At 47.6% G+C, this 26,592-nt stretch overlaps 1 protein-coding gene across 1 annotated transcript in view; it reads left to right on the top strand.

Moving 5' to 3' along the window:
- Positions 1–26,592, top strand: part of Prkca (protein kinase C alpha) — a gene marked incomplete at its 5' end in the record, with an annotated part of 309,700 nt that overhangs the window by 245,615 nt on the left and 37,493 nt on the right. Inside the window, 5 exons of the mRNA XM_048798205.1 lie at positions 4,181–4,318; positions 5,362–5,535; positions 7,666–7,757; positions 10,293–10,355; positions 11,196–11,334. Coding sequence (XP_048654162.1) covers positions 4,181–4,318; positions 5,362–5,535; positions 7,666–7,757; positions 10,293–10,355; positions 11,196–11,334 — 606 coding nt within the window. The remainder of the gene's footprint in view (positions 1–4,180; positions 4,319–5,361; positions 5,536–7,665; positions 7,758–10,292; positions 10,356–11,195; positions 11,335–26,592) is intronic.

Here is a 26,592-nt window from a genome sequence, read left to right as displayed (position 1 = left end):
ATCAATGGCCCAGGCAAAGAAGGTGCTGCCCGTGGACTGGAAGTCAAGGCAGTCCACAGCATCTGGGCCGCAGCCCTGGTCTGTGACCTGCCTGGGAGTCCTGCATGGTGGGACCCAACCTTCCCCCTTGACAGTGACAGCTGTTAGGTATCCACTGATAGTCTCCTCCTATCTCATTGTCTGTTGGACCCAGATTGGGAGTAGGGCTTACCCAAAGCCAGGCCCAGACCACCACAGCACAAGAGTTGTTGCAAAGATTCAGTATCTGGTGGCTACGTGGCCTTCAACAGCATGGCCTGCAGGTGGCAGTGTGGAGCAGCTCAGGGTGCTCTACTGGCGAATGTCCACTCTGGATGGGGGACAGCTGTATGAAGGTGCTGCTGTTATCTCAGGACTGGCCCAGGGTGGGGAGAAATCTACTCTCACCCTCTGGGCCAAACCACCGAGAAGCCAACCCTCAGACATGAATGTGGCTAGTGTGGCCACCCTGGCCTGCTCTGGGCCCCACATGCTGGCCTCTCTCTTTCCCAACCAACCACCTGCTCTGCCATCCATAGAAAATTCAATACTGCTTCTGGCCAAAAAGAAAGGACAGTGGAATGTGCCCTTTAGAACCTCCTTCTGTCCTGTTGAGATTCCACTCCTGGGATTAAGAGTCTCCTTTGTGGGGGTTTCTCCAAAATTCATGGCTTTTCAGACTGAGTCCAAGATCTTATTGCAGTTAGGCTCAGGAATTTTGGAATGCAAAAAATGCTTTTGTCTCTACCTCCCTTCTACCACAGCCTAACTGTGGGCAATATCTTGTCCCTGTAAATAGTCTAAGGTCACAGCACAAAACTCATGAAGCCATTGTGTCATGGCCCAACAAGGCCCCATATCTAATCCGGAGGCCGTCACCTGCATCAGCCAATATTCCATGACTGCATGGCTGTTAGGAACACCTGTGAGTCAGGAGCAGCTGGCTAGAGCCCCACCCTGCAGGTGTGTTTCAGATTTTCACTGCTGTGACCAAAAGACCTGACAAGAACAATTAGGGGAGGAAAGATTTATTTGGGGACTCATAGTTTCAGAGGACTCAGTCCACAGAAGGCCAGCTCCATTCCTCAGGGCTCAAGGTGAGGCAGAACATCCTGGTGGAAGAGTGTGGGAGGGGAATATACGCCCCAGGAACCACCTCCTCCAGCCACATCCTACCTGCCTATAGTTACCACCAAGTTAATCCCTATCAGGATAAATGCACTGATTAGGTTAAACCTCTTATAACCCATTCATTTCACCTCTAAACATTCTTGCATTGTCTCCCACATGAGCTGTTGGGGACACCTCCCATCCAACCCTAACTAGGTGGAAGCTGGCATCCACCTAGGACTATGAATAGCAGCTTCCCCAGATGAAAATGTTCTGAAGTGTGTCGAGCACCTCGGATCCATGAATCATAACCGTGGTTGGGTTTTTTGTTTTTTGTGGTTTTTTTTTAGATGTTCTTTATGAAGTTCCTGAGAAGATAAAATTGATCTTTGTGTCTCTTTCTCATAACATTTTTTTTTCCCCTAAATCAAAAGAGCAAAAGAGTGGCATTGGGCGGTATTCTTGTCTCACACGTAGACTTCCTAATGATTCTTTCAAATTTAGGCACAGACCAGGAAGTTTCTCCACTTGTGATCATGATGGGCAGATGTCTGGAGGCCTGGGCTGGTCCCACAGTTGAGGGGTCCCCAGTGGAACTTGATCGTGAATTTCTGGCTCCTTCTCACAAATCTGCCTTAAAATTCCTTCCACCCCCGGCCAAAGGGAGACACCCTGATGTGCCACTGTGGTTCGTGTTTTATCGTCACAGCCCGTCAGGGTTTCCAGTGGCCCCAAGTTCACACCTGTTTCCCTCGGTGAACTCCCAATAGAGGCAGAGCACATGGGCTCAGAAAACAATACCCCAAAATTTGCTGCTTTAGACTTCAAACTGAGAGCTCTTGGGGAGCACAGCTGCAGGGAGGGGTTTCTCTGAAGCTCCCTTATCTGCCCAAAGACCAGATTTGCCAGAAAGGAACACAGTTGACTTCCAATCTTACTGAAGTTCCATTCCCAAGGAATCTCAGAGTTGAGATTATAAGTGCGCATCCCAAAGCCTACAGAGCCCAGGCCTGATGATCAGCAAGACCTACCTGATCACATCTGCTTTTCTGTACTAAAGATTGTCCTCTGACTGCACAGGAAGAGACTAAAAATCAGACACCACACTCAGAGCCCAGAGGAACTTTGTCCCAGACCATTGATTGTTCCCAGGCTCGTTCTCTCCCCTGAAAATTCTTTCCTCCCCCTGTCGGATCCCCCTCCACTTCCCTCTCTCCTGTGAAGAGAGTATTTCAGCCTCAGCCATCTGACCCCTCTTTGAGTTTCATATTTTTTTTTAGCACCTGTGCACTTTAAATGAATGCATCTGCCGCTTCTGTCGATCTATTGCCAGTTTACTATTGCACAGCAGACTCCGCTACCCAACCAGAGGAAAGTTTGAACTTCCCAACAAGCACAATCATATTCAATACCTTTAGGTTTGAAGCAAAAACGTCAGGACCACCTCCCCCTCATCTTCAATGCATGTGCTCAGTTCTTAAGAGCACGTACTCGAGCTGTGAGATTCCATCCTGTACAAATGAGTTACTTCTGTGGGAAAGAGCATCACCCCGTAACACAGCATCAGGTAGAGACATTGACATTTCATCTCTTTATTCATTCAACCCAAGTGTTGGGTGCATATTCTGTGCAAAGCACAGCATTAGGGACAGGAATCCAGAGACCGCTGAGGGGGCTCACTCTGCTAAGGCAAAGACTCCGGTGCAGGGTGGCTCACTCTAATTGTGCAGCAAGGGAGGCTGGTTCTCAAAGAGGGAGTGAGGATGATTCCTAAGCCTCCTCTGCTGCCAAAGAAGAAAACTGCAAATCCCATTTTCCCCTAGAGCTAAGGACCAGTCTTTCCGATGCACTGGTCCATAGTAAAGCCCTTCTCAAATGCCTTTTATATCTCCTTGGCCATCTTTTTTTTTTCTTTTTGATATCAGGGATTGAACCCAGGGGCCCTTAACCACGGAGCCACATCCCCAGCCCTTACATTTTTTATTTAGAGACAGAGTCTCACTAAGTTGCTTAGGGCCTCACTAACTCACTGAACCATGCTTTGAACTTGTGATCCTCCTGCCTCAGCCTCCTGAGCCACTGGGATTACGGGCATGCACCACTGCGCCTTGCTGACTGTTAGGAGGATCATGCCCACAGGATCTCACTCGTCTCCCCTTTTCTTCTGAGCCCTCCTGCTGTTCCCCATGGACATGGTGACTCTCCATGAGAGTAGTGAGTGTGGCCCCACCAGCGCCGTCACATGGGGAACCTAGTGCGTGGACCTCCTTCCATTGCTTGAGTATCATTCACCACACTTCCGGAACCTTCCGGTTTTATGCGAAACCAGGTTCCCATGCACACCCCATTTCTTTTTATGAGTTTGACTCTTAACTTTTAAAAATCAAACAGAAAGCCTGCTCTCCTTGCTGTGCCTTTGAAAGTAGCAATAACTCATCCCCGCACCTTGCCACTTACATCATTCCTCTCCAAAGGACTTTCTTCTCCCTCTTTGCCTGGGTACAAATTTCCTTTATGCAGAAGGACTTTAAACCAGAAAATGTACAGATGATGAAAACATCAGCCACAGTTTATTTCCTTTATGTATCGGTAGTGAAAATGTACCATTTTCCCCCAAAGCTGACTTTTTTTTTTAAATATGTTTTTTAGTTGTAGGTGGACACACTACCTTTATTTTATTTATATGTGGTGCTGAGGATCAAATCCAGGGCCCCACGGGTACTAGTTCTACTGCTGAGCCACCACCCCAGCCACTCCCCAAAGCTGGCTTTTACATCCCGGAATTAGAACTGACGTGCCCTTGCCTGATTCCTGGGTTAACCAGGTGTGGAGTTGAGACAGGGAAGGGCAACCTTCCACCTCTTTGCAGACCTGCCCTCGGGGAGCACAGCCGCTGCTGTAGGAGCTGCATCTGGCTCTCAGATTCGTTTCTCTCCCCTTCCCACCTCCCTCCTTCCAGCTGGCATCAAACTTGGATCCCAGGTGCTGTTTTCTGTCACTCTTTCCTTGGAAAAATGACCAATGGCCTTTCATGTCTGTGCTTGTTGTTTAGAAAGCCAAGCTTGGCCCTGCGGGTAACAAAGTGATCAGTCCTTCTGAAGACAGGAAACAACCTTCCAACAACCTCGACAGAGTGAAGCTCACCGACTTCAATTTCCTCATGGTGCTGGGGAAGGGGAGTTTTGGGAAGGTAAGAAGTGGAGGGGCTTGGGCAGAGAGTGGTGGGTTGGTTTTGTTCTCCCTGAAGTTTCCAGAATAGCCCTTTAGACCTCCCTGGGTATTTGTACACGTTCCTCAAATGCTTCCTACTTCTTGTGATTAAAAACAACTGTATCCAGAGCACTAACAGCAGGTTCTCATGCGTCACCTGTTCAGAACAGAGAGGATGTTCCAAAATGTTAGTTGAATAATTTGCACAACTAAAAATTAAATGTGGGGTCATATGGGGTGGTGGAGCCGTCAGCCTGCATTCCTTCACTGGGTCTCAGTGGTCCCAAGACTCACGACCACTCCAGGAACTGATTTCCATCCTGCCTTTTTGAGTTCCAGGCGAGTGACGTTATAAAGGTCCATTGCATATACCCTAAGGATGTTTCTGAAAACTTTCATGAATTCAAACTAATCCTCATAGAGAATGTGAATATTCCTTTTAGCAACCAAAATAGCAACCCCGGGTGACAATAGGTATGCAGTGCAAATCTCAATCATTTGGAAGTTATACAAGTTCTGGAAGAATCTAATTTGTGGTGATGCGCAACATTTCCAAATTTGTATGTAAAGTTGGTATTCATTTTTCATCAGTATAATGACATGCTTGAGTCAATTCATTTATAAAGAGAAAAGGTTTATTTTTAGCTCATGGTTCCAGTCCATGATTGAGTGGCCCAGTTGCTTTGGTCTCTGGTGAGGCAGCACTTCATGGTGGGGCAGTCTCCTTGCCTTGTCAGCCAGGAAACTAAGAGAAAAAAAATGAAGAAACTGGAGTCTCACAGATCCCTTCAAGGGCATGTCATTCCCCCAAAAAACCCAAGGACTTCCACAAGGGCCCCACCTTCCTGAAGGTTCCACCTCTTCCCAAAAGCATCACCCTGGGGACCAAAAGCCTTTACACAGGACCTTCAGGGGACACTGCGACATGCAGCAAAATTAGCTAAGCAGTTTCCTATCCCACGGTTCAGACTTGCAGCTGGCCCGGTTCCTCCCGTGTTCAGGGTGCTCTGGGTCTGTTCCCAGGTGATGCTTGCTGACAGGAAGGGAACAGAAGAACTGTATGCCATCAAAATCCTGAAGAAGGACGTGGTGATTCAGGATGACGACGTGGAGTGCACCATGGTGGAGAAGCGGGTCCTGGCCCTGCTTGACAAGCCCCCGTTCCTGACGCAGCTGCACTCCTGCTTCCAGACGGTGGTAAGGCCCGGGGGCTGCGTCTCTGAGGCCTGGTGCCCACCTGCCCTCAGCATCCCTGGGAGAGGCAGGATGGAATGCCAAGCCCAGAGGACAGGGACAGGTCCCACCCTTCTGGCAATGGCAGATTTGGGTCATCCCTCTCTGTGATGTCCTCTGCTTGGAGACGTGGCACTCATTCCATTTAATTCAGCAAACATTTACAGTGGGCCTCTCCTTCCTGGGGCTCTGCATCCTTCATGGGTTCCACCAACCAGATGGAAGATATTTTTTAAATTGCATCTGATGTACAGCCACTCTTTTGGGGTTCAAAAAAGTTAAGAATTAATTCACAGTCCTGCCTCTATGAGACTGACGACTTGTCCAGCTGCCATGCACGGCTTTGGGACCTCAGGAGATGCCATTTTATAAAAACGTGTGTTTGTTTCAGACACTCAACAAGAGTGGCAAACTAGGACCAGCCTTGTATGTCCCCTGAGCTGTAAGAAAGGTCACCAAAAAGAAATCCAAACACAGTATTTCATGACATGTGAAAATTAGATGAAATTCATATTTCAGCATGCATACATCGTTTTCTAGGGACACAGCCCCACTCAGTCACTTACCTGTCCCCTGTGGCTGCTTTCATGCTAAGACGTCAGAGCTGAGTAGTTACAAGAAACACACAAAGCCTGAAATACTTATCGTCTGACCGTTTATGGAAAAAGTCTACTAACCCCTATCATAGAGCAAAACGTTTTGGAAGGGGTGGGCAGAATCCCAAAGCACTGATCTGTCAGCTGTGGGGTTGGCGATTGTCCTATAAGAAAACGAGACCTTTAGACGGCACCAGGTGGGCTTTCCCTTTAAATATGGCTCAATGGTCAGTGATCATTGTGGTTGGGACAGTTACTATTTCCAACCGCACCATGGTCAGAAATCGACTTGGTGTCTTATGTGTGTCTTTAAAAACCCCTGGGAAGGGCCCTCGTGCTTTGGGTCTGTAGGATCTCAAAATGGCCACAGAGCCACACCGTGTCAGCGCTCCAGGAGGCTGCAGAGCTGTGTGTCAGCTGCACTCTGGCCACACCCCGGGCTCCTGCCTGCTCTCAGCAGCACCCAGACTCCCCGCCCCAGGAGTGGCAGGGAGGGCTGAGCAGCAAGGTGGGAAGGGAAGCAAACCCCTAAATCCCAGCCCAGCTGCCGTCACCCCACTCACACCAATTAAGCTCCAGAAAGCTACGAAGCAAAGACTCGAAGCCGATATTGAAGTTTCTAACTGAAGAGCCGGAGAGTGACGCTCCCCGAGCCGTTTCCTGGCTCTTATCACCGGCTTCACTGTGCTGTCTTTCTCCCTGAGCAGCACTTTAATGTTTAATAACCTCTGTGAAAAGGGGATGTTCTCTAGCAGAGAGCAGAGGTCAGCTTTTACCTCGTGTGCTGAGATGTTAGCTGCTCAGCCTCTCCCATCTGGCCCAGCGTAATGTCCTCATAAATATGCACACTTCTCTGGTTGTATGATGAATGCCCTGCGTGTGGCCAACACCTCATATACCAGTAACAGAGAAAATGAAAATACAGGATTTGGGGACCTAGTGGTTACCAAAGAACATTGGATTAACCTCTCCTGTTATGGTCCTCCTTCTCCCCTACCTGACAGATGTCATTAAGCAGGTACAATTTAGAAGCCCAGCCTAATCCAAGGGGTGAGTTTTCAGAAGATCCATTTGAGCACATTACCACAGCAGCATGCCACCCTCCTTGACATTGCAAACCAAGTTTTACACACTTGCATCATCAAGAAACATTGGTGGGAATGAACTGATTGGCCCATATGGATTCCTCACAGTGCGCCTGGCTTAGAAATATACTATGCATGTAGGGAAAAAAGGAAGAATGTTTGAGGCCGTTACTGTAATGAGGAATGTATGTAACCAGGAGGCAGATAGCCATTAGTTCAGAGTTATGTAATGAGCGTCCATCCCAAGGCCCTTGTGCAGGAGGGTATATCGCTTATTCTTTAGCTGGGAAAAAAATGTGAAGGGCTTCAAACTGAGCAGATCTGCCAGCGCAGCCCAAGTTTGACTAATGAGGATGCAAACCAGGCTACCTATGGGGAAGGATCCCTGCTCACGTGTACACCTTTGTCTGCAGGATCGGCTGTACTTTGTCATGGAGTATGTCAACGGCGGGGACCTGATGTACCACATTCAGCAAGTAGGAAAATTTAAGGAGCCACAAGCAGTGTGAGTATTTTTTTTCAGTCCTGTAATTCAGGGGGCCCAGTACTGTCAACTGGGAACTTCTACTAGATTGGATGTCCAAGATGGCCCTGCTCATTTGGGAAACTTCCCAAGGGAATAGATGTCTTAACAGGTCCCTTCTAGATGTTTCCACAGGAGCTTTTTATTCTGTTGCCTGTAAATTGGAGATGCTGGTGCATACCCATGCCACCCTGTGCCACCCTTAGGGGTAGAGTCCCTCACTGCTCATTGAGCAAATGAATATTGCACACCCACGGTGCACCAGGCACTGGACACGTGAGGATGAGGCTCCCCCTCCCTGGGAAGCTCATGCTCTAACCTGGCTTTTGAGAAGTCACAGAAAATTATAATGCATGGCTCCAACTGTAGGGAAATGCCCAGAACACAACCCAAGCCCCCCAAAATTGGGGGTTGAGAGTAGCAAGTCTTCAGGTAATGCCCAACCCAGAGACAGGCAGGCCAGGAAGAGGATGTGGACAGAGGTGAGACCAAGTCCAGGCCTGTGGCTCAGCAGGTGGTGTGAGCCGGGAGAGGGCACAGGCAGGGAGGGGGGCTGAGAAAGAGGACAGAGGGGAGGGGCTTCACTGGGACTTGACCCCATGAGACCAAGTTCTCACAGCACCCTCTGGCTGAAGAGGGGAGCTGAGTGGGCAGGAGGAATGTAGGGGCTGGTACAAAGGGGTCAGTAGGAATCTTTTTAAGCAGACGAAATGGAGCTGGAATTAGGGCTTCAGCTTGGAGCCAGAGAGAAGCAAGTATCCTTAACAAACATTCTGGAGGAAGAAAAGCAGAATTCGGTGACAGAAACGTTTGTCTGTGATGTCCCAGCTTAGGCTTGGGTGAGGGCAGCTATCAGGAAGGTTGCGGTTTGCAAGGAAGAACCGCGAGCTCAGCTTGGAGTGTTTCTGTGGGATGCACCTTGGATGCTGGGATGCAGGAGTGGAGCCGTGGGCTCCGTGTGGGGATGGAGGAGTCATCATGGATCGGAGGAGGGACTTTGATACCTGGAACACTGTCCCATTTCTCAGAGGCCAGGAAGTCCCTGGAAACTCAACAGAAGCAAACCTAAGCAAATGGCTATTTTACTTCCCCAAATTAGATGTACACCCCACTAATCAAGTTAGCCAACATGAATAGGAGTCCGGCCACTGTTCATCTAAAAAGATAAATCAGAGCAATCTTTGGCCTGTGCGGGATTATCTGCCCTAGGAGAGATTAACTGAAGGCACAATAGGGAATTCTTTGGTAGCAAGCTTTAAAAATATAAAGGGGATTTTTTTTTTCTGCTTTTATTTGTTCTTAAATGTGTTTTAGAAATGCCTGCCTTATCTCCTCTCTTAACATTGTGAGTTATAGAGCATTAAAATGCTCAGATTGCAGAATAAAGCTTTAGAGCACAGAGCTATAAGAGCAAATAGCCACTTTATTTTCTTCTCTTCCCTCCCCCCCACCTCCCCACCCCTGGACTGGGGATTGAATCCCCGGGCTCTGTACCATTGTGCAACATCCAAGCCCTTTTTTATTCTTTGAGGCAGAATCTCACTAAATTGCCTAGGCCAGCCTGGCACTTGTCATCCTCTGCCTCAGCCTCCCGAGGTGCTGGGATCACAAGAGGGCACCTTTTTGTCATAAAACAACATAAACATGCCTTGCCCAATCCTCTTTTAATGTATGTGTATTACAGAAAAGTTTTTTTTTTAAATTACGGGGGAAAAAAAAAACATGAAAATTGTAAAAATCAGCCATAATCCTATCTCTTCTGCCAGCCTCAGAGACGGTGCCCCATTCAAAGCCTAGCATTCACCATCAGGGATTTCACTTCTCTGCTCTTGTAAACAGTATGTGTTTACTTTAGGTCTCCCGGGTGTGATATTTGCCCAGGCGCAAACTTGTGGTTCTTCAAACTTCAAAGACTCTTAAATGCTATGCAAATTTCAAAACATCCCTCTACATTTTCTCAGAGTTTCAGATATTAACCTACGAATGATTTGGAAGGGATGGTAGTAGCTGCTCTTATTGTGAATTATGTAAAAGGGCAGACTCAGGTATGAATCATGGTGTACGTCCCATTTATCCCAGCACTTCAGCGAATGAGTGAACTAGCTCGAGTCCATCACGGCTGCCTTTGTCATCCAGGGAGTAATTGTATGTTCAAACACCAGTGCATTCTGCCCATGAATAGGAAAATGGAAATTTACTCTACTCTGCCATGCTTCCTGACATGGAATACTCTCACAGGTAGCCACTCTTTAAATGATTCTATTAGAAAGTATTTTGTCGGCAGCAAATTCCCTAACCACCTTCCCCAGTGAAGAAAAATAAGCCTGTCTCATTGACACGGATGAGCTGGAGATGGCAGAGAGGGGCTGACGGTTGGAAGAACACCTGTGGGATGATGTGATCTTGGGAAGCCTAAGGTCTTACACTCTTTTTATCTCTGATGCCTGAATGTGAGACTCCAGAAGATACAGAAGTCTTAAGAAGCCAGGCAGAAACCCGAACCATTTTCTTTTGCAGATTCTATGCAGCAGAGATTTCCATTGGATTGTTCTTTCTTCATAAAAGAGGCATCATTTATAGGTGTGTATCTGAAGCCCTTCCAGCAGCAGCACAGTGGAGAGGTTTGCTGGGCCTCCCTGGGCATGTCATTCTGTGATGGGGACTCTGGGCATGGCATGGTGTGGGTAACCCCCAGGGAACACGGATCTGCTGGGACTACCTGTCTCTGCCACCTTGAGGCAAACCAGAGTCACTTCTGATCTCTAGACCTGAAAGATTTTAGATCTCGTTGTTACTTTCCATAAGAAAACATGGTTTTCTCTCCTGACAGCTCCTTCCTCTGCCTTTTGTTGGGAATGGAGGTCAGAGCGATGGACAGAGAATTGTCACTATAGATACTCAGCAGGAAAAGAACGTGGGGAGCTGGGGAAAAGCAAGGGGGAGCTACTGAGTCAAATTCCTTTTTTCATTATCTGCAGTCCAAGTGTGGCACCAGAGAGAGAATGTCTTCCAGTACTGACTGAAGAGTACCTAAAAGGACATTGGTACCAGCGGGAGGAAGGGTGTGAGGTGGTTTGAAACTCATAATTTCTCAAACCCGGCTGTGTTTCAGCCCCACCCCACCCTACCTTGTGCACGATAATGAATCAAATGAGTGGGATCTCCTCAGACCTCATAAATTGGATTGTGTGGATTCCTAGGAACAACCACTCAATGTGCCAGTTCCTACCATATCCCAGACTCTGTGTGAGGCTCTGGAGATATAAAGACACAAGAACTCCTGGCCCCTGGTCTCCAGGGACGTACAGTTTAAATGCCCCTGAGATGGCAACTAGTTAAGTATCCTTCTGTTTCACGAGCTCCAAAGCAAACCCTGACCTGTCGTGGGAAGGACTCTGATGTTGTCCTGCTTCTTTGCAGGGACCTGAAATTAGATAATGTCATGCTGGATTCAGAAGGACATATCAAAATCGCTGACTTTGGGATGTGCAAAGAACACATGATGGATGGAGTCACAACCAGGACCTTCTGTGGGACTCCAGATTACATCGCCCCGGAGGTAGGGATCCCCGGTCCTTCTTTTATAGACCAGGAAATCAAAGAGCAAACACAACCCCCACTGGAATATGGGGTCATTCGTGAATCACCTAGGTCCGTGTGTGGGTCATGGCCACCAAATAGACTGAACAATAGACGAACGTGTAGGAAGAGGAAATAGGAGAGCTTATTGCACACAGTAGGGCTCATCTTGTGAAACTTTGGTTTGTGTTAGGTGTGCATGTGGGCCAGCTTCGGGGTAAACCACATTTCTCACGTGACCGTGGCCAAGGTAATTTAAGAGGCTCTGATGGGTGGGGGCGTGGCCTGTGAAGCACTCCCGGAAAAGCTGGGTTGCAAGGTGGTGGCAATAAGGGCTTTTTTAGCAACCTCCGAGGAATGCGTGCTCCGTGCTACTTGATGTTCAGTGTCTAATTTAGGAAGAACCTCTGGGTTTGTTGAAAGCTAAATGGTTCCACGGTTTGAATCCTCCCAGCAGTGGGCTGTACTGCTGTGTCTTTGGTAGAACACGTACTGAGGAATCCTCTTCCTGTCTTGGGAAGCTTCATGTGTGCCAGTGATAGAATGGTGTGTGACCCTGGGTCAACATGAAGGCCACTTCCTGTCCTCACACAGCCCTGCAGATGCAGCAGCCTTTCCTCACCTGCGCCCCAGCCTGATGGAAAGTGTCTTCGTCAGCCTTTTTTGCCTCTGTGACTAAAAGGACCCAACCAGAACAACCGTAGAGGAAGAAAAGTTTATTTAAGGGCTCACGGTTTTGGAGGTCTTAGTCCACAGAAGGCCAGCTCCATTCCTTGGGGCTCGCGGTGAGGCTGAACAACATGGCGGAAGAGAGAGGCAGAGGGAAGCAGCTCACATCATGATCAGGAAGTAGAGAGACTCCACTCTCCAGATACCAAATATATATACCCCAAAGCCACGCCCCCAATTCCCATTCGGCCACACCCTCCCCCTTCAGTGACCACTCAGTTAATCCCTATCAGGGGATTAATTCACTGATTGCGTTAAGACTCTCACAATACAATCATTTCTCCTCTAAACCGTCTTGCACTGTCTCACACATGAGCTTTGGGGGGACACCTCATATTCAGACCATTACAGAAACTGGTGCAAAGTTGGACCAACCCGAGGTCTTCATAGAGCCCCCCTAATGGCTGTGGACAGTGGATCCCACATCTGTCCATCATAGTGGCCCATGCACTTGTCTCAGACCCAGAGGGAATACCAGGAATGACAAGCTCGGAGTCAGACCTCTGTGAGCTTCAATCTGCTCTTGTCTGTGGACATTGGGAACTCAGGCCAGTCTTTTAGTCCCCCGCACCTGTCTTTCTTTTCTCTGATGGGTGGGGGAGTTAGGGATAATGACACATTCCTGTTAAGAACTGCTACAAGGACTAACAGGCCTCGTGCAACATTTGGCACCTAGTGGACCCTCATTATTTGTACCTAATATGACTCGCAATGATGGTCACTGTTCCAGAAAGAAAACTGAGTTTTATTTTTCTCTTAAGGGCTTTTTTGTTTGTTATTTTCTTAGACTACATTCAAACAGACTGCACTTGGGAAATCAAGTTCTGATGACATGGCCATAGGCGACATGTCATCTTGACATATAAGTTATTGGAGGTTTTCCCTCAAAAGCTCACTCATTGGTACCTCCAGGCATAACCTGAACTTAAATAGTCACATTTTTCAATGTGACAAATTGATGGTACAATAAAAACTACTCCTCTGGATGTAGTGGGGATTCGGAAGCCTCCTACTGACTGACAGGTGCTGAGCACCAGGGAACAACCCACCAGATGCCATATAGATTGGTGACAGAGGATGGCAGCATTTCCAGGAGTGAAGGTGACTTTGAACCTCGTCTCCAGTAAGGCCAGGTCTGCCGATCACACGGTCAGCTTCCCGTGATGGATACACGCCAACTGCGTGACGGCACCAGGGTTGACAGGGTCCACTTTCCACAGAGTTAAGATTCACCCATTTGAACGGCTGGTCTTTGCTGCTCAGTGTCCTTCCTATGTATGAACTTCCTGTTGCTACTGCATCAAACAGCCACAGGTCAGCAGCTCGGAACACAGGTTGAACACAGAGCCCTGGAGGTCAGAATCAGTCTCTCTGAGTTAAAGTCAAGTTGTTGGCAGAGCCGTTCCTCTGGAAGCTTTCAGGGAGAACCTGTTTCCTGGCCTCCCCCAAAAGCTGGAGGCCGCCTCTTTCCTTCTCAGGGTGCCTTCCTTCTCCCACGTCCCCTGCCTCCTGGCATCTTCTGGCCCCTCTCCGTCTTCTCCAGCTCCAACCCCCAGCTTCCCTCTTCTCTAACAAGGACGTTTGGTTCTGTTGGGCCCCTGGGTGATCTGGGATCATCTGCCCACCTCAAGAGCCTCACCCTGTACCTGCAGAGTCCTTCTTACTATGAAAAGGTGACAGTGACAGGTCTTGGGGACGTCATTCAACCTTAATCACACTTTGGGCAGATCTGGGGAACTTGGGGCCTCTTCATACTCAAGGAACAGCCTGCTCTCGCTCCAGATGCCCTTTTCCAAAGCCTCCCTTCCTCTCTTCTCTTTACGCCCAGTAATAAATGGCGTGATCACCGTTTATTGAGTGCTTGCTGTGTACCAGGTGCCACAGATACTTTCCCTCATTTATTTCTCCTAACAAACCCCACCAGGGAGTTCCCATGGGGCCACTGTTTCAGCTGAGGTGACTGAGGCCGCAGTGACTCATGTGAGCCCCCAATGGTAAGAAACACCATCATCCGCCTTCCTGCTCAGTGACTACTGAGCCATGAAGTATGCAGACCACCTTCTGGAAGCTTCCTGTGCCACGCAAGTTGCCTTCAGGGATCCAGAAGCACATCCAGCTGCCCCTGTGGGTGCTCACCCTTGGCAGAAGTGGCACTCTGCAGACATCAGCAGGCACAGCTGTGTCTTGGTCCCGATGACTTTCCTGAGCCCACGAGCCTCTCTGTTGGGACAGAGTTAGGTGACTTCAGGTCTTGTCTGCTTTGCTGGCCTTTTTCCTGGTTGCATTCAGGAAGTTGATGCATTTGGCCTCAGGAATACCTGCTGTATCGGGAAAGACCGAACAGGTCCAAGGTTTCAGGATTTTCTCAGAGGTTGCAGTCATTCTGTCTCCTGTGTAAATCTTCTGTCAGGCAGAGGCAGCATAATTATCATAGATGGCATTTCCCCTAATAGGCAGAGCAGGGGCTTAAACATGTATGGCTATTTGTTCAGAAACCTTGAAATCGATTAATACTGTAGCATCTCTCTAACCAGTAATGACAGGGCCAAGGCTAGAAATGTCACTCACAAAGGCGGCTGGGGACTTGAGATGAACACCCACGGAAGGGGGGCGGGTGCTAACTCAGAAAATGATCCCTGAAGCTGACACAAAGGGTCCTCTTTGCTTTGACATGGAACACATAATTCCAGGGCCATGAGGGTCCCTGAGAAGGCGGAACAAAAGCTTCACGTGGGGCTGATCCTTCTGGGAGTTGGCCATTTCAGGATGTGAGACCCTGTCACAGCCAGATGTCTCTCAACGGCCGAGAATCAGACTCCAAGTCCTAGCACTGTCCTCTCCTTCCTGGAAGAAGGAGACGCTGCACGGGAAGTGTCCCTCTGGCTGGTGTCCCTCTGTGTGCCCTGCTTTCAGGGCAGAGAAGCTTGCTTAGAGTGTGCCACGTGAGGTTGTACTTGCAGACTTGGTAGGAGACCATGCAGGACCACACGCAGGGGACCTCACCCATGATGTGTTGCCGTCTACTCTGTACCAAGCCCTCTGGGCACATCTTCTTGTTTGTCACATGTTATACATGAGCAGAGGTTCCAAGACTCGCCCAGGATCTCACAGCTGGTGACAGGCAAAGGTGGATGTGGACCAGGGCTTTCTGACCCCAGAACCCATACATTCTTTTCACAGATAGCATCGTCTCCAGAGTTAGGGGAGGAAGGGCACTAAAACCAAGCACTCAGTCGTAGACTATCTCTTCTTGGGCGTCTCTGAGGAGAGGAGGGACCTGCCTCCTTCTGAACCGGGATCCAGGTGCTGAGTCATGACAGAGACACAATCAGTGACTCAGAATGTGATCCAGCCACTAATGCTGGACAAACCCCTGAGAACCAGAAAGGTGAACCAGAAACACCCAAGCCCCTACCCAGCAGGTGGCATCTGTCGGTCCGCACATTCATCAGGTGCCTACCAAGTACCTGGCACTGTCCCAGGCCTGGGGATGCGTGGCCAGTAGGGGGCCCTGGAGGAGATCTGCCAGGAGGGCCTTGGGGAGTTAGACAGGGATGATACAGCCCAGGAGAGATGTGGATTTCAAGACAGGGACAGGACAGTATTCCTCTTGGCGATATCAGATGTCACCTTTGCTGTGGCTAAAACCACTTGGGAGATCATTGGGCATGGTTGGCTCTCCTCTGCCTGGGAGCAGATGGGCAAGTCCAATGAGGGTTGGAGATTGGCTCTCCTCTGCCTGGGAGCAGATGGGCAAGTCCAATGAGGGTTGGAGATTGGACAAGAGGGAGCAGGAGATCTATCCCCAGGGTGCAGCTTCTGCAGTCTAGCCCCGTGGGAATGCCAGGCCAGTGATGCCCATGGCAGAGGCCAGGCAGCTGCATTTTTATATAAAACCCACCTGTTGTTCCAAGTGGCTCTACCATGTAGTAAAAGCAACCTTCACCATGAGACACAGCCAGGGGCCATCAAGTGTGACCTCCCTTTTGGAAGGGCCAAGGTCCCCTTTGCAGAGGGAGCTGCAGCTTGGGGTGGGAGAAAAAAGACCAAGTTATGCGCAAGAGAACAGGGAGCCATAGCCTTACTCCAAAGAAGGCAGGCATTGGCGAGCTCAGCCTTGGCCAGGACCTCGGAGGTCAAAAGGAAGGGAACCCGGATTGTGGCTCTGTGGGACTTTAGTTGGTTCCAAAAAGAGTGAGTTGTTATGAGACACTAAGAGTGGCCCACCCCTGCACTTTGGCTTCCTGTTTTACCATGTGATCTCTTCCTCACACAACTGTACTCTGCCATGATGCCATCTGCCCTGTGACACTTCCAAGGGAGCCCTCACCAGAGCAGAGCAGATGTTGATGCCATGTTCTTGAGCCTCTAAAACCATGAGCTAAATAAACCTCTTTTCTTTATTACCCAGCCTCAGGTATTTTGTTATAGCCACAGGAAATGAACTAAGACACTCCACATTCCCTCCCTGACCATGTCTCCCCAAACCCCTGAACTCATCTCTCAACCAGCTGCACTGAATTCCCTTCTGCCCCTCACATTGCCAGACTTTCTCCCTCCTCCAGGATTTTCCTCCTCCTCTTCCCTCTGCCTAGGATGCCCCCCCACAAGCATTAATGTGCTCCCTCTTTTCCCTCCCTCAAGCCTTCACTTCTCAGCTTGGGAAGGTCCTCTGTCCTGAGGACCCCGTGTGAACCTGCAAGCCTCCAGCCCCAGCCCACACTGCTGGCCCCTGCCCCTGATGTTTCCGTGGCACTCGTGCCCTTCTGATGGACTAGGATGGACTGCTGGATTGATTTGTCTGCCATCCCACTAAGCCCTGCGAGGGCAGCCTCTGTGCTGTGCTTACTGCTGAGCACCCACCCAGGCTCTGGGCCGTGCTGGGCTCTTGGTCTGTGCTCGGGATCAGGGGTGCATGCCGCCTTCCTAAGGTAGCGATGGAAGTGGGACAAGGTTGGAGGCTCAGAGGCAGGAACTCTGGAGCCAGGTGACTGGGAGGGTGATCCCCTGGCTATCACAGGTGAGGGGCAGTGGCACAGGACACAGGGCAGAGGGGCTGCATGCCTCATCAGCAGCATGAGAGGCCGATGGGCTGGGGGACCTGAGGGTCTGCAGGTGGATGGGACATCAGCCTGTGCTGCTCCTTCCCCACCCCCTGCCATTGCTGTCTCAGAGACTCTCCGTGGCTCTGGGGAAGGGGCTGGAGAGAGGGGTGGACGGTAACAGAGGATCTGAAAATTCGATGAGAAAATGACTCCTTCCTTGGGCATAGCCAGGCAGTCAGGCAGTAAATTAGCCCTCGCCACAAGGAGGGAGGGAGGGAGGNGGAGAGGCGGGGGAGTGCCAGCCGTTCCTGCTCGGCCCCACACCAGCTGCGGGTGGGAGCGGAGAAAAGCTCTTGATTAAAGACAGAGAATGATAAGCCCAGCGCGGCCTTCTTTCCATCAGAGGCCAATTTCCCTCTGTCGAGGTCAGGCCCGAGGACTCCGCTTTGCCAGGGAAAATGAAGACCCCACTCTGCTCGGAGCAAGACTTCAAGACCAAAGCCGGGCTGCCCTGCGGGCTCTTCCTTAAATTGTGTAGTTCTCGGGTCTTTCCTGGGGATCAGGTGGGTTGTGTGATTCACCTGCCTACAGCTCCTGCAGGGATTCTCCCGGCCTCGGAGCCCAATCCGCTCAGCCCGACTGATGGCGCTGGGCACCTGCTGGTCCGCAGGCCAGCCGTGCTCCCTTCCCTTCTCCTGTCCCCTCCTCCCCTCCCCTACAGAAAGACCAGGTCCCTGGGGGATTTGGGGGATCGCTGCTCCTTGCTGAATGCCTTCTATGTCCTAGACCAGGGCTAAGCTCCTCGTTTACTTTATTTCAATACTTAAGTCAATTCCGTCTTCCAGATGACCAAACGGAAGTGCTGAGAGATGTGTTAATGTTTCCCAAGGTCCCAATCCAAGGAGTCCTAGGCTTTGCACCCATCTCTCCTCCTGCACTGGCTGTTGCCCTGGGAGGGGGGACTACAGGTTCCTGCTCAGATGCCACAGGGCATGCCTCCTCCTTCCAGCCAGCTGGGGGCTCGCCCAGGCCTGCTACTTGGCTTCAGAACCACCCCCCCCACACATACCATAATGCTCTAGTTCATTCTTTTCTCCCAATATTCTGTAGCCTGCACTAATGGGCCCTTCATTTAGGGATATATTTTTAATCCTATAAAAATGAGCTGAGGATTTCTGAGCTTTATTTCACCTTTCTTTGTAAAATTGCCAGGGCAGTGGTGGGGAGGAGGTGGGTCTCTGGAGAGAGATCGCCAACGTTTGTCATTTCCCAGTGTGAACCATGCACAGATACCTGTTCTCACCTTTAGTTCTCGCAGTGGTCTCTGAGGCAAGTTGTATTATCCCTGTTTTGCATCCAAGGAGAGGGAGACTTGGACAGGAGAGGTGCTCTGCCCAAGCCCTCAGACAGCAAGTGGTGGGGCCAGGACCCTGGTCCACCAGCCTCCAAGGGCAGGCCTGTTGCCCCAATGCCATGGGTGTCACTTATTCCCTGTTACCCAAAACATCTAAGGAGGACCCCCCCCCCCAGCTCTGGAAAAACTTTTATTCCAGCTAATAATAAAGCTCTTAAAGGCACGAAGTGTTTTCTTAGCTCTGTTTCATTGCTTGACTCATAAGTGGTTATCTGGTCCAGAAGCACAGGGAACATTTTGACGGCTCCCAGGGTCAGCAGACAGCCTGAGGCAGGCCCTAGGGTGGGTTTCTCACTGTGAGTCCTGCTGGCTTTTCCCCAGCACCCGTCCATCCCCAGGAAGGAGACCAGAGGCAAGGGCTGCTGGGCGGGGCCTGAGGACCCTTGGAGACAGACAAGAGGGCCGAGGGCCATGCACCTGCTCAGGACCACTGCACCTCTGCTCTGTTGGACTTCAGGAAAGACTTGTATTGTGGTCTAATACACTCTGGCTGTAGCTCTGCTCTTTTAAGAACTTGGAGTGGCATCCATAATAAGGGCACAATTATAGTATCTTCCTCAAAGTGCAGCTTTGGGACTGGGGTGAGTTCTGCCCAGACAGGCTTGGCCTGCCCCGCAGGGAGCACTCCCTAGTCTGTTACTTGACAGTTGTTTCCGTTATCTGGTGCTGAGTAACCTCCCAAGAGTGAATGGTTTAAAATACCAATCGTGTTAACGCTGTGATTCTGTGGGTAGGACAGCAGCCACCGCTCCTGGCAGCTGCAGGGTGTCGGCCATAGGAGCTCAGCTCTGCTGGTGCTGAGGAGCCAAGATGGCCGCTGGTGGTTGGCGGTGGCTGTTGGCCACGGCACCTTGGGTTCTGTACATGGTCTTTCTTTCCATGCAGTCACTTGTCATTCAGTGTATCCTGAGCTCTTGATGTGGCAGTTGGCTTCTAAAAGGACAAAAACAGAAGAAGCCACAAGGCTCCTTAAGGCTCCAACTGGAACTTAGCTGCATTACTTCCACCACATTCTGTAGATAAAGGTGATGAGGACTTAGGCAAGGGGGGCTCCTTCCCTGTGTTTTAGGGCAGGAGGTCAACAAACTTCTCTGCTAAGGGCTGGCTAGGAAATATTTTAGACTTTTCTTAAATTTCAGATTCTGCCAAGAGGCAAGAAAGAACAACCGTTCTTGCCAAAAGTCCACTGCAGTCTTTTTTACACACTAGAGTGGAGTCTCGGGGGTCCAAGGATTCCAAAGTCAAATGTAGCCGTCCAGGTCATCAGGAAGTGGTAAGGACCCAATTGTGTGCTCCCCTCAATCCAGATGTTGAAGCTCCAACTCCAGTGTGCTGCCTCCAAAGCAGGCCAAGCTCATTACAGGCAAGACTCAGTTCTCAAAGCCTGCCTTAGAGAAAGGCTCTCTGATTATCCCCATCTGACAAATGTCACTCTAAGTTCTTAGAAGAGCAGCTTCAGTGGGGAAGAAAAAGCCTCACATCCAGCAGTAAGAGATGGGCTCTTTAAAGAGGTCATTAAGGCAAAATTAGACCACGAAGAGGAAGGGACAGAGGAAAGACCATGTGGGGACACAGGGAGAAGGGAGCTGTCTGCAAGCCAGGAAGAGAGGCCTCACCAGAAATCAGCCCTGCTGGCACTTTGATCTGAACTTCCAGCCACCAGAGCTGAGAAGTAAGTACATTTCTGTTAATTAAGCCACCTCGTCTGTGGCATCTTGTTAGGGCAATCCCAGCCAACTAGCAAAGGAAGGTGCATTTGTCAGGGTGGTGGGAGAGAACATACTGCATCAATATTGTTTTCACTCTACCCAAACAGAACAGGAAGGAGGAGTAAGCAAAAATCCCAAAGGTCAAGGGCAGTATTTCAGGTGACCTTGTCCATTCACAGCTCTGTTTACAGAGTGGGGACCAGGAGAGGTGGAAGAGCAAGAACCAGGTGGATGCTAGTGCCACCTGCCACATTCCTGCTATGAGAATGGTCACTTCCCTTGAACTTACTGTGCTTTGATTTCCCCAGTAGTAATGGGGGTCGTGCCCAGCACCATGCTGGCTTAAAAGCTATGTTCAGGGGTAGCTTTGATGAAAATCCAATCCCACTATCAAGAAGGTTCCTGAAAATGTGAGGCTGGGAGAAGAAACAGAATCCAAAGAGGTGTTTGGTTTCTCTTGACTTAAGAAGGGACTGTAGTGGTTAGTTGGACAGGGTGCTGAAGAAGTTGGGTGACTCAAGTCAAATAGAATAGTGTTTTCCCAAAACTAGTCAGTTCGTTATTGCTTCCCTGACTTTCTTCCTCAATCAGCAGAAGAAGAGCTAGAGAGAGGTTAGCCCCACAGGAGAGCTTACCTAGAAGAATTACACAGAGACTGGAAACAGGAATACCTTCTCCCCACCACACTCAGTACTGTGCATGCCCCATCTGAGGATCATGGAACATCGTGCCTGCCCAGGACACATTCCTGACTCAGAGAATCACCACGTGGGTGCCGGCATCTTTCTGCCAAATGAAAACCTGGCACCTTATTCAAAATTCTGCTGGTGCTCCTTCAGAATCAGGCCAGTGGCACCTTCTTTGTAACTGCCTCATTACACCTGAGCCAGGAGTGCCGGGGTTTGCAAAAAGCTGGCACACACCTGGCTCCCTGGACCAGAGCCAAGGAGACACCTGAACCCCAGCATCTGACATTCTTACAGTGAGGTGCCACCGTGTACTGGGGGGTGGCACCAACTCTTCTTGGAGTCATCAGAAAAGCGGCCCTCACCAGTGCTTAGCATTACTGGCACCCTGATCTTGGGCTTTCGGCTTCCAGAATTTTTTTTTTTTTTTAGTTTGGTTTGGGTTTTTTTTTTCCAAATCAGTGATTTTTTACCCAGTTAAACTTTTATTCAGTGAAAACAGTCGACATTGAGACAAAAATCATCTTAAAATTTTACAATAGTATAGTAAAATCTCAGCAGAAGGTTTTTCTGTTGTTTTTTGTTTTCATCCATCGGGGTTTATTTGCCAAGTGCTGTATTCTGGATCTTGTGGGACATCCCTTTTTTGGTTAAGCTGCCACTAAAGGGTCAGGGAGACCACTTCAGAATTTGGGCTGTGAGAGGGGTCAGCATGGAGAGGCTGGATGGTGGTGGAGGGATGGGGCTGAGCCCCCAGGAGTAACTGCCTGGCCCTCCTAGGGGGATGACCAAGACCAGCTTGTTGTTAGAGAGATGCCAGCCATAGCCCCGGGGGGCACCCTAGACCCCCAGGACTAGAGATGAGGTCAGAACTGTATACCTGCTGGGGTCATTGGGTTCATAGGCCACGCACCCTGTCCACAGTGGCAGCTACCTCACCGTCATTGGTGACATCCCAGAATGGTCTTTTAAGAGCAACAGAATGTCTCCTAGGCACCTGAACATTTGCAGAACAAGAAGAACAAGATATTCCTGAAGCCATCTTGGGAGAACTATGCCTTGGATGATGTCTGAGCTTTCTATCATGATAAGGAAATACAGGCTGACAGGCTCCTCGGGAAGTAAATAGAGGTTGATTTTTGGCTCATGGCTCTGAAGGTTCATGTCCAAGTTCTGGTGGTCCCATTGGTTTGGGACTTTGGAGAGGGTGGCACATCCTGATGGGAGCCTGGGTCAGAGGAGGGTTCCCACGTTGCACCGGAAAGCACTGTCACGATGGAGACATTTAAAACTCTACGTGACAACAGAAAAATAACTGGACTTCATTCATACGTGGCCACAGAACCATATTTCGTCTCAGCTTATGTGGTGTACTTGCTACTAGGATTTTTCTCGGAGTTCATGTTCTATGAGTCTCATATATTTTGAAAAGCAAGGGATTGACTGGTTTAATAACAATGGGATGGTGGAAATGGAGTGCTCTGTGGGGGAATGTATTATTTAATTGAATAGAACGTTATTGAAAAATATATATTATTGAAAAGCATTATTGGAAAGTACCTGGTACTTGATGTGTTCAAAACTCAGATGTATAGCATATATTATTGTTGTTACCTTCAGAGAACAATGAAATCATATAATTCTTTCTCAGAAAAATAAAAAAAAACCACACTACACTGCTTTAAGGGATTTGTTTCATTTTAAGTAACTCAATTATTTAGAAAAAAAGTTTGATCCTTTTTTTTCTTAAACTTCTTCAAATAATGTTCAAAATCCCCAAATTCATTATTTCTACTACTGCAAGTTAGTGCAGTGGACTTGTACTGATGAATGCAGACAAGGTCTTTGTTTTTCCTCCTCATATGAATAATTAAATCCATCTTGGTTGTCCCAAATTTGTCTTCCCATCTTGACTTTTTTGGTATCCTTATTAAGAATCACCTTCGTTCCTGTAAACAAAAAAGAAAAAGCTTTCAAAACGAAATCAAAGAGAAAAAAGACTGAAGAAATTGGACAAAATATCCAAGAACAACTGTTAAAATATACATGTAATGGGAAGATCAGAAGAAGCAAGAATAACTGAGAATTTCCCCCAAATTAATGTCAAATACCAAACCACAGAACTGGGAAGCCCAGAGGAGATCAAGCAGCATCCATGCAACAAACCAGCGAAACACATCCTACTCCAGGGCTGGGGATGTGGCTCAAGCAGTAGCGCGCTCGCCTGGCATGCATGGGGCCAAGGTTCGATCCTCAGAACCCCATACAAACAAAGATGATGTGTCCACTGAAAACTAAAGAATAAATTAAAAATTTAAAAAAAAAAAAAGAAACACATCCTACTCCAACTGCAGGAAATCAAACAAAGAGTCCTGCAAGAAGCCAGAGGGGGGACACCTTACCTAAGAAAAGCAAAGGCAGGAAGCAAAGAGGATGAGGTGCAATATTTAAAGTGTTTGGTGGGGGGGATACCAATGTCGAATTCTATACCCTGAAAAACATCCTTCAGAAGAAAAATAAAGACTTTACATGGAGGGAATTTATTACCAATAGACCTGCCTTGCAAGAAATGTTAAGAGAGGTTCTTTAGAGAATGAAAATGATATAGGTCAGAAACGTGGACCTACACAGAGAAAAGAGCATCAGGGGGAGAAAAGGGAACATAAAATAAAAATTTTTATTTTTCCTTTCTTAATTGATCTAACAGATACCAGTTGTTCAACATTACATTAGTAATGGATTCTTTATACACATACAGACCCCACGAAGTGGTATAGTGTCATTTTTTAAATGAACTTGGATTCATTGTGAATGTGTACTGCAAAATCTAGGGCAACCACTAAAAAAAAAAAAAAAAAAGGTAGTGTCACTTGCTGAGAGAGGAGAGAGAATGGAATACTCAAAACCACAAGAGGCGTAAAAAGAATAGAAGAAAAAACAGAAACAAAGAACAAAGGCAGCAAAAAATCAATAAGCATGATCAACTGTATCAATAATCACTTTGAATATCAGTGGCCTAAATGCACCAATCAAAAGACAAGAGGTTGTCAGGATCAAAAAAACAAAACCTAATGGTGCCAAGTATTTTATTTATAAGAAACCCATTTTAATGATAGTGACATATGTAGATCATAAGTAAATGGATAGAGAAAGATACACCAGCACTAATCAAAAAAGCAGAAATCTCTATGTTAATTTTCAGAATTAACTTCAGAGCAAGGAAAGTTGTCAGGGGTAACTTTTACTTACTGATTAAAGGAGAATTCTTTAAGAAGACATAACAATCCTGTATGCACCTAACAACAGAGTGTCAAAATAAGTAGGCAAAAACTGATTAAGCTGCAAGGAGAAATAGATGAATCCACTATTAGAGTTGGAGCACTCCTCTGTTAGATCCAGCAGGGAGAAAGTGAGCACATGGTTGAACTCAACATCATTGTCAGTCAACTGGATATAGTAGATGTCTGCAGACTGCTTTATCCAGCAATAGCCTGAGCAACCTTCTCAAGCTCCCATGGAACAAGATGCGGACCTCACTCTGGACCATAAAACACACTCTAACAAATTTAAAAGGCTGGGAATCATACAGTGTCTGCTCTCCGACCACAGAAGAATTAAGCTTAAAATCAATAATAGAGCAATAACTGGAAAATCCCCAAATATTTGAAGAGTAAACAACACACTTCTAAATAATGCTTGAGTCAAAGAAATCTCAAGAAAAAGTTAAAAATATTTTGAAGTAAATAAAATTGAAAGCACAACTTATCCAGTGTCACAGGAAGCAGTGAAAGCAGTTCTTGGAAATTTCTAAGGTTGTATACAAAACAAACAAGATCTAAAATTAATCCTCTAAGCTCCCACACTGGGAACTACAAAAATATGAGCTAGTTAAGTTCAAAGTATGCAGAAGAGAAATATTTTTTTAAATAGTGTAGAAATCAATGAAATGAAAAACAAAATCAGCAGAGAAAATCAGCAAAAACTAAAACTTTAAATAAAAAGATCCATAAAAGTGATAAGCCTCTTATCAACCCAACAAAGAAAAAAAGAAACTACGAACATTCAGAAATGGAAGAGAGGCCATCACTACCAATCCCGTGGATATGAAAGGAAAAGAAACAAGAACCGTGAACAACTCTGAGCCCAAATTTGATCACCTAGATGAAATGGACCAATTCCTCAAAAGACACAATCCACCAAAACTTCACACAGAAAGAAATGGACCATCTAAAGTCACCTATGTCTGGTTTAGGTTTAGTTTGGGTTTTTTTTTTTTCTTTTTTCCTTTTTTTGGGGGGGTATTAGGGATTGAACCTAGGGCCCCTTATCCACTAAGCCCTTTTTATTTTTTTTTATTTTATAAACGTGCTATTCTGCCTCAGCTCCCAAGTTGCTGGGTTTATTAAGCATGTGCCACCATGCCTGGCATGTTTTGAAAATCACATCAGTAATTAGTAACTTTCTAAAACAGCACCAGGCCCAGATGGGTTCACTGGTGAATCCTACCAAACAGTTAAGGAAGAAATTACACCAATCTCCTACAGCATGCTCTAGAAGATCAATGCAGATGAAATACGTTCTATCTCACCCTAATAAACCAGTGTCACCCTCATAGCAAAACCAAAGACCTTATAAGACAATGACAGACCATGCAAAAACCTGCAACAGAATATTAGCAAATAGATTCCAATGGTGTATAAAAAGAATTAATTGCTAGTTGAAGCCAGCATTAATAATTCTTTGTGCCGTTTGATCCACTTCTGATCTTTTGGGGAAGCAGCCTTGGGTAGCCTGATGATTGCTCTCCATTCTCATGGTGCAAAGTAAATAACAAAGAAGGAGGGAGAAAAGGTAGCTACTGTGAATACTTACAGCACCTTTTTTTTTTTCTTTTTTCTTTATTGAGAGTTAAACCACTGAACTACATCCCCCGTCCTTTTTAGTTTTTTTAAAATTTTGAGATAGTGTCTCATTAAGTTTCTGAGGCTGGCCTCTAACCAGTGATTCTCCTGTCTCAGCCTCCTAAATCATAGGATTATAGGCATGCATCATCAAGCCCAGCACTTAAAGAACTTTTATTTATTACCATTAGAGACATCATTTTCTGTTATCGCCAATTCTCAGTAAAGCCATAATTTTTGTCTAAATAGAAAATATGTGGTTTGGACTCCAGACGTCCCAAGCTTTTCGTCTTTGGTAATAGTCTTTATTCTTATATAACACATTTTTCCCCAAAGATTTCAAATATTACGGATATTTCTCACATGATATACTAGGATCCTTGATCTTAGAGAGCATGTTTTTGCGTATTTTTCCATGTCACGTCCGTCCCTCCAGTTTGATGTGGAATCCCCAGTGTCTCGCTTCTTGGGGTATCAACCAGGCCACAGAAATGAACAGTCAGCCGTGAACAGTGGGAGTTAGTGACGGAGGGAGAGGCAGGATATTCTAACACCGTGAGAAAAGAGTGAATCCTCAAGTTTTGCTTCTCTGCTAAAAATCAATTTAATTGCATGAGGAGGCAATTTTTTAAAATCTGTGCCCCATCCAGTGTCTGGCATAGAGCAGGCTAGTGTTTGCTTTGTTGGGACTTTCCAGGCACCAGAAAAATCATTGTAGACATCTGATACATATTTTTAATATTACTTCTCACAC

The sequence above is a fragment of the Marmota marmota genome, unplaced genomic scaffold, assembly GCF_001458135.2.
Source record: "Marmota marmota marmota unplaced genomic scaffold, marMar, whole genome shotgun sequence".
Taxonomy (NCBI): domain Eukaryota; kingdom Metazoa; phylum Chordata; class Mammalia; order Rodentia; family Sciuridae; genus Marmota; species Marmota marmota.
This window is presented reverse-complemented; position numbering and strand designations above follow the sequence as displayed.